Raw genomic sequence first — 12,069 nt, 5'->3', positions numbered from 1 at the left:
GTTAGCATTTCTGCGGTATGCTACAATCGGTGTTTGTAGGTTGTTTTAATCATCATTGATATTTAGGATATGCCAATTTTTAGCCAACATTTTCTTTACCTTGTAGTTTAAGGTAGAGTGATTTATGACACATACCATGTTCTCTTTCCTCCTACGAGTGGTTCCTGACAGTAGAGCATCCCGATCGTAGTATCTTGCTCTTTTGAACGCTGTCCTGATTAAACATTTGGGGTATCCTCTCTGTAGGAGTAGCTTTTTTAACTCATCCCCATGGGTGTCATATTCTTTGATACTTGAGCAATTTCGCAGGATCCTTAGAAATCCTCCAAATGTTATGGAGTCTTTCTGGCTGTTTGGATGATAGCTGTCATGCTGTAATATTGTATTTATCGCTGTAGGTTTGTGGTAGAAACTCACCTGTATGCGTCGAGTACGGCCTGTGATAACTATATCTAGAAATTCGACTGCATCAGTACTGTAATGAGCTGTGAATTTCAGATTTTTGTCACTAATATTCTACCATGAGATAAACGATAGTAGGGTAATCTCATCTCCTTCCCAAACAAAAAATATGTCATCTATTTATTTATTTATGTATTAGGTTTTATATAGCGCGAACGTGACCCACGAGGGTATCTGAGCGCTTTACAGTACATAGTTATGAAGACATAGGAAATGAGGTAGTATACACGCATTTGATATTAATCATTGCTTACAAAAGAGGTCAATAGCATAAGATAACGTAGGTGACCAGTGGACAACATATGATGATCTCGAGGGCAACAGAACATAATAATATATACAGTTATTGAGCCTTAGGTTCAGCTGAGTTCTGAAAAAGTCTGCCTTGGCCTTTAGAATCTTCCTGTTGTATGCGTTCCTTAACGTTCTAAGGTGATGTAGGTGAACGTCGGTGGGTGCTGATTTCCATAATCGTTCAGTAACTCTTAGCTTGAGTCGCTTTGAGTTCAGGGAGTCATTGAACCAAGGTTTGGACATTTTGGAGGAAACATTTTTTTCTTGGAGGGGTGCTGCAGAGTCCAAGATTTCAAGCATCGTGGAATTGTAAAAGGCTGTGAGGTCATGGACATCCTCCATGTCAGCTGTGGGGGTCAGGGCGGAGTTGAATCGGTTTACCAGGGTGATGAGGTTGATGTTCTGTAAGTTCCTTTTCCATTGTTTTGTTTTTGATGGTGGACTCCTTTTTGGTATAACCTCGATATTGATGGAGATGAGAAGAGGATGCTATGATGGTCAGTCCAGTCGCAAGGAGTGATGGGTTCTAATGAGATCATGCTCGTTTTTGCTATGATGAGGTCCAGTGTCTCGCCCTTGTTGTGAGTTGGACTGTCACAGAATTGACATAAATCCTGGTCTGCCAGAAACGATTTAAGACATCCTACACCATGATCGTTTGCAATGTTCCAGTGGAGAATAAAATCACTCAGGAAAATTTGTGGTACTTGTTAGTTGATGTTGGATGAAATGACTTCCATTAACTCGTCGATGAAAGTCAGATTATCCCTCGGGCGTGGTAGAAGCTTTCTGGCGAGGTGCTTATCATCAGATATATTCATACAGAGATATTTGCAGGAGGATAGAGCGATGGAGTCTGCTTGCTTGACTGAGATTGTGTTACGATAAATACAGGCTAATTCACCTCTAGGCGCCACGTTTCTGTCTAAGCGGATTAGGTTGTGACTAGGAGGAACCAATAGATCAAGGATAAGGGAGGAGGAGCTGTTTAACCATGTTTCAGTGAGGAATATAATGTCTAAATCATTATCTATGATTAGGTCGAAAATGTCAAGTGCATGTTTGCTAGCTGATCTGCAATTAATGAGGGCTCACTTTATCTTGTTAATAGAATGGATTAGGGTAATCTGCTCTATGTTGATATTTGTGAGATTATGTCTATTTACAGATCTGATATTGTGTGTAGCTTCCCTGAAGGGGTTGGTTTGAATGGATTGGATAGTGCCACATTGTGACATACTGTTATCTGTTGCTAATGCATAAAATATGAGGAGGTCGTCTATGTCGCTGTCGGATAGTTCAATGTTTGCCCTCCTAGGCCTAGAGGGGGACGGTAAGTTAGTCTGAATATTATTGTCAGGGTGTAAGATCTTCTGGATATATCTACTAATTTGTGGACTGATTGGGTTACTCTGACTAGTTTTCTTGTAGTGTGAGTTCTTGGGGCAGTAACTACTAGTTTGGAGACTGATTTAGTTCATGGTGGCGCTGGTGGCTCTGTGTACGTTTAGAAATTCATTGGTGATGGTTGATAGGTTATGCATCTCGGTCTTGAGATGGGCTAGGCCTGATGCTAACTCATAGAATCGTGCAAACTAAATGGAGTTTTGGAGGTTAGTAGTATGTGTAGGTATATGTTCTTTTATAGAGGGCGATCTGCAGGGAGGGTCTGTATGCGTGAACACGCTCTCCGGTTGCATGGGTATATCCTCATTAGGGATAGAAGTGGTAAGTTGAAGGAGGTTTGTTGTGGAGTCCAAGTCGGTGTGTGGACTGGTCGTTGTGTGTTGTATTCGGATGGGTGGAATGAGTATTGAGGGTGTTAGTGTCCGATCAGATGTTGTGGTAGACAGTCGGTCAAGTAAATCTTTTTAATCTAAGTTAGAAGAGAATGGGGATAGAAGCAAGACGTGAGTGGAGTCCCTGTTGGTGGCTTCATTCAAGGTCGACGGGAATAACAGTGATGAATCAGCATTGCAGCATAAGCAGCTAAGAATAACCCTGTCCCGGCTGGGGCGTGGGATCCAAGAGTGGAAGCGATCGATGTGACTGAGGGTAGGAATCAATAGGTGTGTCTGCAATGCTATGATCGGTAACAATGTGCAATCCAATCCCTCCTGGGCCAGGGGTCCCGAGTGTGGTAGTGACCGCAGTCGCTGGGAGGTAGAGCTCAGTGGGGGTGTGAGGAGATGTCGGTTTGGTTTTTATCCATTATATTACTTTCTTTCTTATTATTTTCTATATTTCCCACCTTGTCGGGTTTTTTTGTGTCGGCCCCTTCAGAGTGCAGTATTAATATTCAGTAATCAGTCTTCACTATCAGTTCAAGATGTCCGCTCTGTATCCTTCATCGACCTGTTCCTGCGATGTGGTCCTTCTTTGCTTTGCATTAAGTGTTTTTCTTCTTAGACATGACTCTCCTAAGTGGTCCACTTTCGCTATATGTTAAGTGGACCTCTGTGGTGTTGTCCTGTTTCTCTGTTTATAGCATATTTGATGAGACTTCCTTTCTTGGTTATCCATGTGGTGCTTATCTTTAATTGACTCAAAATTATTAAACCGCGGGAGGCAACCTCTCAGTTATCAACCAAGCATGAACCATGGCCTCACCTGTGATGAAGATGATCTGCTTCTATAGAACGAGCAGTTAGCAATATGTAAAATGGCTTCCAACCTTGCTGAGTGAGGAGTACTTCCAGCACACCAAGACACAACAACCCATGTCAAGCAAGAGTGCCAGCACTACAGCAATGCAACACTCTGGTGATCGCCCAACACACCGCCCACGACTGTCCCGCGCCTTCAATCGCAGCTACAGTCCAACTGATCTGGCCCCTCACAGCGCCACCGGCGTCACCCTCAACTTTAGAAGGGCACCTCGGTTGGAGCGGTTGGAGTGGCTCGGGCGGAGGGACCAGCTGCAGCCATGAGCGAGACGAGCGCTAAAAAAAACAAAAAACATTTTGAGCTCAGGCACTCCTGTAGGCAGCACTCACAGGACCAATAGAGGGCCACCGCACTAACTTCCCACAGTGGCCACTTGTGTCGGGAGAGGCTCGGTCACCTTCTGAGCACAGACACAACACTCCACCCACAAAGAGAATTGCGGGGAGCAGCGGTGCCGCAACACTCACCACCAGGCTCGTCCACTGAGTGATTCCGTGTGGTAGCCGCTCAGGCAGAAGGCGAAGGATGTTGAGAGGCTTGCCGAAATCCCATAACTCATCCCCATCGGCACAGCACCTCATTACAGCATCTCAACCATCGGAGGAGGGGGGGGTTGCCGGATGATGAGTCCATGAGTCCCATGCAACCACAAAATCCCCAGGCTAGGACAGGTTGAGAGGCTCGCTGGGGGCCCGCAACCCGTCTCAGCAGGCACTGAACCATAGCACGGCACCGCAACCATCAGAGGCGGAAGGACTACCAGACACTGAGTCAAGACCTCGCAGCACTCGACCAGAAATCCCCAATGCCGGTAAGTCACAATGTGTCTGTGCGATCAAGTGGTGTGTGGCATATGATGAGGAGATAATAGGGGGGGCAGATGGAGTGGTTAGCCACGGATAGACACCGAATGGTGATCCCCAACCCAGGAGCTCCTACAGGGGGCTCCTACTCAGCGGTCATAGATGTATCTATGAATCTGCGCCATATTTCGACATTCTTAAAATATGGTGCAACTTCATTGAATATGTGCCTAAGCTCATATTCACCCATGTAGATTTTGGCAACACTTCGGGCACACAAAACGCCCAGATTGGTCCCTTTAAGTTGTTGATAGGTGTTCCCTTTGAAGTCAAAATAGTTGATCCTGAGTACTATTTCTAGACACTCTAAAATAAATTGGTCCGCCTGTCTCCTGTGGTCCTGCTAAGGAGGGCTGGTACTGCTTCCATGGCTTGCTGTTGAGGTATGTTGGTGTACAGCACCTCTATGTCTAATTTGACAAGAATCGCACATGCTGGATTAAATGGTAGATGCTCTATTTTACTGATGATATCTCCCCTGTCCCTAATATAGGATTCGTAATTGCTAGTCAGGGCACATAGGAACACATCTATGTCCTTAGACAGGAGTTCATGGAAGAGTACATCGATGACGTGGGAGTATGGGGTTTTATCAGGAAGAGAGTGGATTTTAGTCCTCTGGGACGAAATGGTAATTGTATATTGGATTGACAGATAATACATTATTACTGTTTGTCGAATGAGAAAATTAAATTGATCATGTGTATATACTGTTTTGTAAATGAGGAGCAATGTCTAAAATATGTATCATGATGAAAAAAAGTTGTTTTCTCTTTTTAAACCAAATGATAAAGAAAATAAATGACGTTTGAATTATAAATTATGTTTTGAGGAATGTTGTGTATCAGGAGATGACCCACTTATGACGCTAGCTAGTAGCAAAGTAATATAGGTCAAGTGGGAGATTTTCTATTTTGTAAAACTGTGAATGTGCCAAGTCTATGGATGGGTGGGAAAACCCATACTCCACCCATGGAGCGTCTTCCCAATGAAGAGTAATGAAAGGCAGTGACTTATGCTGCCTTGCGTTACTCTAGATTTACTAAGCCAGGCAGAACTACACAAGGTGCCTTAGTGTGCCTTAGTAAATCTGACTTAGGGCTTGCATGCTTTGCGTGGCCTTGCGTGACGCAAGGGCAACGCAAGTCATTAGTAAACTTGAGCCTAGGTTTGTGAAAATGTAGCATTTAACAGACGTAGGGCGTGATTTAGATTTCAGCAGACAGGTTTCTCTATCACAATGGTGACGGATATTCTGTCTGCCGAAATGTAAATCCCATAGGTTATTATGGGATTTATATTTATGGGGACGGAATAGCCATTATTTTAGTGCTGGCGTAACCCACCCACTGAAATGTAAGTCAGGCCCTCAGTTTCCTCTGGCTACTGTAAATTAAGAGGAAGTGCATGAGTCACAGAGAGAGGAACGTATTTAAAATTGGCGGTTCGCACTTAGTTTCGTCGGGTCAGCAGAGAGATGTATTCTTCTGCCTTGGTGTACTAAATCCAACCATATTTAGAGCTCTCAGCCATCCAGGCAGTGATCTTTGTGACTTTTAAGCAGCCAGAGCCCAGACATCTCCTTTGAAGGCACTGAAACTTTGGTGTGCAGACACCATGTTCAATGCGCCAGCACAGCAACGTTTTTTTTTTCCAAAAACAAACTCCCAAAGTCAGAGTTTATTGATGAAAAAAATAAAATAAAGCATGTGATGCCTTGTGAGTTTTTCCCAGAGCATGGTGGGCATGGTGGTCTTTAATCCTATCTCCTGTTTGGGATCAGCCCGAGGTTTTCACCGGTGGTCCCAAACAAGACAGTAATATGTCGGAACGGCCGCCCTCAATAAAGCAAACAGTCTCCTGTCTATTGACTAACAGTCCAATGTCAGGCAGGCTGTTGCTCAAAAATTTTCGTTGACTGAAACATGATGGTTCCCTAATAGAGTGGGGAAACTATTAGCTTGGCCGTCAAACTCTAAATAAGCTGCAAAGTAATAAATCTGCTCTCGCAGGTTTGCTAACTCGCACAGTGCAGTTTCGCAACTTTGTGAATTCCACAAACATTTGCAGGTTCTCATAATATTGCCTGGCTACACCTGGAAGCCCGCAGCAGCCTCATTTTCTGTTCCATAATCCTATAAACGCTTTGAAAGAACTGTTTTTCAAGCAAAAAACATACATATGTATATATTTTCAGCAAATTAAACCGCATTTGCTAACATTTAAAAAAAATGTCAACATCCTGTCCAATTTGGGGGTGCCAGTTTTCCTTTTCCACCCTGGCAAAAACTTTTACTAGTGTTTACTAAATTTCGGGGCATTCCCTGCTTTAAATGCTTCCTCCCCTAGCACAGTAAGAATGTTGCTCACATGGAAAAACCTTTGTGTAAGTGCATCTTTTAGGAGTACAAGCACTTTAGTGAATTTCAAATGTAATTTTGCATCATTGAAAGAAAGTATTTGTAGATATAATTTAAATGTACACACACCAGAAATAGCTTTGTGACCTCGACCCGAATTGTATAACAGTTTGTATGGTAAGAATAACAAGCAATTTACATACTCTTATGATCTTGTATTGCAAAGAACCTCATTTGGATTAATTAAACCAAGAAAGAATGTTATGCTATGAATTTGAAAATTATCTAGTGTAAATATTTTGAACATAAGATTTTTTTTTTATATCTTTATTGAAATTTGTCATATATTTTTCCTCCCCCACAAGCATATCTGCATATATATACATCAGACAAAGTGAAGGAGCAGCCATATCTAAACATAAAAAAGACTACTCAACTTATTAGTGATTAGAAATCGATACTCTGCTCCATAGAGCACAGAAAAGAAAAAAAATCAAAGAAAGCGACAAGCAGTATTTGAAAAATAATATTACCATCCTTAAATTCTTTCCTAGCCTTCATTAATCATTCTTTTTCTTTCCATTTTATTAAAGGAGCCCAAGTGCATTGACCCAGTAGTTTCGATTTCATACCCTTTCTATCATAAATTGCTCTTTCTATTGTATATATAGAGAGTAGGCGGGCCAACCATTGCTGAAATGTGGGGAGTAGAGGATCTAACCATGCAGAGGCAATTTTAGTCCTTAAAACAGCCATAGCTACAAATAGAAACCGATATGTATTCTTCACTTGGGTCATACTGCTCACTCCTAGCAGAACTAATTTATGGGTTAGTTTAATTTTGATCCCAAGTGACCAATCCAGGTACTCCTCAATTTGTTTCAGTAACTTTTGCAAATGGGGGCAGGATGTAAACATATGAACCAGATCCGCATCAACCCCCCCACACCTTGGACAGGTTACCCCTGATGACCCGCCCCACTGAGCAATTCTAGCCAGGGTGTAATACAACGAAAACACAGTTTTATAATGCTGTGCCTGAAGCCCAGCGGAGCATAGAATTGCCTAACCCAGCTCTAAGAACCTCAAAAGTACACCCGGAACAATTCCCACTCGCTCAACCCACTTAGCCTCCTGTTTAGTTAAATCGTCTTGCTTTAGCCTTATTAATTCTTAACATATCAGATTAATGCCCCCCTTATTCCTTCCTAGCATAAGGTCAATAATAACATTGGTCTCAAACACACAACCCCCCCACCCCCGTTTTTTTTGAAAAAAAACTGCGAATCTGTAAATACTTGAAAGAAATGTAGTTTTCCAGCAAAAACGCCATCTGCATTTTGCTAAATTGCCGAAAGACATCTATTCCAAATAAATCCCCAGCCTTATGGACACCCTTGGCTTCCCACCCTGCCATAATTTCATCTGAAAATATTTCTGGAAATGTGGGTTTTTTATATAAAACTGTATAATAATTAACTCTTCCCAGGCCAATCTTCTTCTTCAACCCCCCCAGATCTTGTAAGCTGCAATCAGAGTCTTAAATTTTTTTTTTTTGTAATAACTGGGATCTGAGAATTAAAAAAAACACCTCACAGAATTTTCGCCTAGTAGCAATTTATAAACATCAGGTAATTCGATTCCCCCTTCGATATCCGGGGGACATTTTCCTATAAGTACCCCCATATATTGTAGAGCGGCAGCCCAGTAATAGCTTTTGAAATCAGGGATCGAAACCCCCCCCTTCCTCGTGGCAAAGACATGAACATAAGATCTTACTTCAGAAAGTTCCATCGCACTTCAGTATCCAGGGTCCAAACACCTAACATGGTAAGATGTTATGTCTCGTAGTTCAAGCGCTATTTTGTCAACCCCTCCACTGGCCATTTTTATGCTTTTAGCAGCAATCCCCAACCCCTACATTTGGTAAATTTTCAACAGACAAAGACACAAACATTAGGATCAAGTGACTGGTTAACTTTTGCATAACCTTATTCTTAGAATTTTATGTATTTCCTTCTTAAGGATGCAGCTGTACTGAACAGAATGGTAAAAGCTGATTTCCCTGAAATATCATCTGCCAAGCAACATTTTCAACACTTTGATGTGAATGAGGAAATTATGAACCCTCTACCTATTCCTTACAAATATATGCTGGGATATCGGCCAAGCAGCAAAAGTGAGTATTAATTCTAGCATTATTCTGAATAAGTAACATGTAATCTATCATTTATCAGGTCTTATCCTAAAAGTGGTTTATATGTTTTTTCTGTATGATTGTGCTTGGTGTTGTTTCTTTATTAACAAGGCATATTTAACCAAGCATTCAAATGTTACTCCTCCCACTAGTGATTATCGGGTACAATTTTCTCTCTGCAGTGGCTATATACCCATGACCCATGGACGCTAATTGAGCAAAATATCACATGCCCGTTTGTTACCCTAATGGCATCACAGGAAGTGATGTAACATGAACTTTAAACCTGATGACATCAATAAATTATGTAATGTGACCTTTGTTTCTGATATCATCACGGGTAACGTCAGTGTAATAACAACTAGATGGAAAAGATGATCAGTTTTAAAAAGAGTTACTAAGTCATCCACAATTGTAGTTTAGTTGCCACCTGTAAATTATTTACCAGGGACACTCTCAAAACCTACCCAAGTACAGACATAATATGACAAAGAGCAATGATACATCTAAGTACACCACCAAATGCCAGATTTGAGCCAGAAATGCTCCAACAGCGGCATTCTGAACCCCTGATTTAGCAGCCACAGCAGGAGTGGGGTTTGTTATGAGCCTCTTCTGTCTGCAACTCAGCAGACTAAAGTACATAAATCACATTATAAAGGAGTAGAGCATCAACAGAAGAGAAAGCAGGATCTTTGCAACCACTCACCTGAAGAGCAGGTCTTCTGCAGGGGCGATGAACAGCCCCATAACCTCCTAGAGCACCTCTCGGCACTGCTGGAAGAGAACAAGAGTCCCGGCAGGTGTCCTAGAAGGGAAAGAGTATTGGATGAGGGAAAAGAAACAACACACTGCTGCGTCTGCCACCTGGTCCAGCCGGCTTTTCAACTCGGTGGCTGGCAGGGCAGGTCCCGTCTGTTCTGTAAACCTTTAGTTATGATGGATGGAGGAAAGATCGTATTACATAAGCACTCTCTTAATGTCACAATGAATGTATATAAATTACAAGCACCAAACCCAATCAACTTAGGTAGGGAAGAATCACACATGTATTTATGCAGGTGATTGATATCTGCCAGTCCTCAGGAAAACTGGTTCACTTTCAAACAAGCACGCCTAAGATGCACAACCGTAATGTCCCAAAATGGTTATGCTGTGTGCACAATAAAAGAAAAGAGACCATGTAGTATTTTGTATTTGTATTTATGCATCTCCCCTGTTGCTTTGGCCTCAGCTGCTCAGCCAGTGTCAATATGCTGCGTGGAATTTTGGAGTGGTGACGATGAATGGAAGGTATGCATGCCTGTGTCGTGAGGTGTGTCCGTTGGAGTATGGGCTGAGTGGCAGGCAAGCTGCTCCTGGTGGGGCTGCACTACATGGATTTACCGACCTGCAACTAAGACTAAATAAATCATCTTAAACTACACTTCGGCTACCTGAACCTCATCATTACACACTTGTCTCACATTAGGCTGCGAACTGTTACAAAGATTCACAAAGAGCAAACTAGATCATGTTGTTCATGCACTTTCTCACCCAAACTTATTTACTATTAACCTGTGACCCAGTGCTACATCTACAAGGGATTTTAGAGGATATTCTCCAGAAGGCCCTAGAACATGATTGGATTGATGCTCAGACCAAAACCTACCTCACAACAAACAAACTGAGACAACAAAAGTTGTACATGATACCCAAAATTCACAAGAGGATACACATTGGAATGAAGCCAAACATACAATATCACAATTATGTTTTCAAATCATTGAAAAGGTACCATTACCATTTGACATGGATAACAATAAGAAATTATTGTAAAGGGAAGTATACTGGATCAATACATTCGATGTCATATATATCTTCAATATCACAATTACGTTTTCAAATCATTGAAAAGGTACCATTACAATTTAGCATGGATAACAATAAGAAAATATTGCAAAGGGAAGTGTACTGGATCAAAGAACTTAACAGCATGTTACCTAGAGGGCTCAATGAACGATTGGACATGAGTTGTTTCCTTTGATACTTGCGTATGGATACTATTGATGTCATATATATCGTCATTAAAATTATGGGATTTCTCAATTCATTTTGATATCACCAGTTATTTCAGTGATGATCAATATATCACAGCACCTCGAGCCATTAAATTAAATCATAATAACATAGTAACATATTTACGCATTGCATTGAAGTTTTTTCAATGACATCGTCATTACTTCAGTGATCGCCATGGATTATGATTTTGCAATACACACAACACACATTTCTAACCACAATTCAAAGTGTTTTTCCATTATTGTTTATTGGATTCGGAAGTTAAGAAAGATTACAACTAGAGGTGTATGTCTGCAACTCTGACATGGTTATAGAGAGTACGTTTCAAAATGCTGAGGTATTAGCACAGAGTAGTGAGTTCAGTTGGGTCCAGCCATTTGCGCAGAATTTATAATTGTGACAACTTAATTTAGTTTGTTTACACCTAGTTATTATTATTATGACATTGTTGTGGAAGTTGTTTGTTTTTTGGTCTTTATCAACTTAGCATATTGTTAATCTGCAGGCATTTGCCCGTTATTGTTCTGATTCGTATATGACAGAGGCTTTTTAGGAGGCTTACAGCACTAATTGGGTTAGTTTTCGGAGCATTAGCATCATTAAAAGGTAGCGTCTTTGTTTAGTAGCTGTTTTTTAGTCTTTTTTCTCTATCGTTACGCGTAACTATTATTACTTTTGGCAGAAGTCTCCGTTTAGCATACAGGTGACGACATGGCAGCATAGGAGACGATCGGGATAGGTAAGCAGGTTCAATTTCGGTTGTTTGCGTTCTGTGTATCTGAGGATTATGCAAGATAGATCATGAGAGCCTAATGGTTTGTTCATTCATTTTTAGTGGCGAACAAAGCATTACGGGCAGGCGTGGTACCATCTTTAGAAATTGAGATATTTTTATTTTGTGAAGGCTACACACTCTTTGCTCATGGTGGCACAACAGTGTGACACTATAAAACTCACTATTAAACAAAGAGATTATCTTTGCTTTCAAGGAGCATGGTGGCATGAGTTGGAACACTTTGTATTTTTCAAGTATGACGCACAAGGTTTATTCTTAATGGGTAAATTGAGCCAACCTGAGGCAGTGACAACATGTATTTACATTTTCTTTGTAGATTGGCCCCAGAGGAAGGGACAGTCCCGAAATGCATCGGGCTCCATTTGAAAT

General features: G+C 41.4%; 1 protein-coding gene across 1 annotated transcript in view; it reads left to right on the top strand.

Annotated features, from left to right (window-relative positions):
* LOC144824734 (alpha-1,6-mannosyl-glycoprotein 4-beta-N-acetylglucosaminyltransferase-like) overlaps positions 1–12,069 on the top strand; it is a 216,543-nt gene that overhangs the window by 186,332 nt on the left and 18,142 nt on the right. The window contains exon 3 of the mRNA XM_078683748.1: positions 8,672–8,825. Coding sequence (XP_078539874.1) covers positions 8,672–8,825 — 154 coding nt within the window. The remainder of the gene's footprint in view (positions 1–8,671; positions 8,826–12,069) is intronic.

This window comes from Lissotriton helveticus, chromosome 3_1 (assembly GCF_964261635.1).
Source record: "Lissotriton helveticus chromosome 3_1, aLisHel1.1, whole genome shotgun sequence".
Lineage (NCBI taxonomy): Eukaryota > Metazoa > Chordata > Amphibia > Caudata > Salamandridae > Lissotriton > Lissotriton helveticus.
This window is presented reverse-complemented; position numbering and strand designations above follow the sequence as displayed.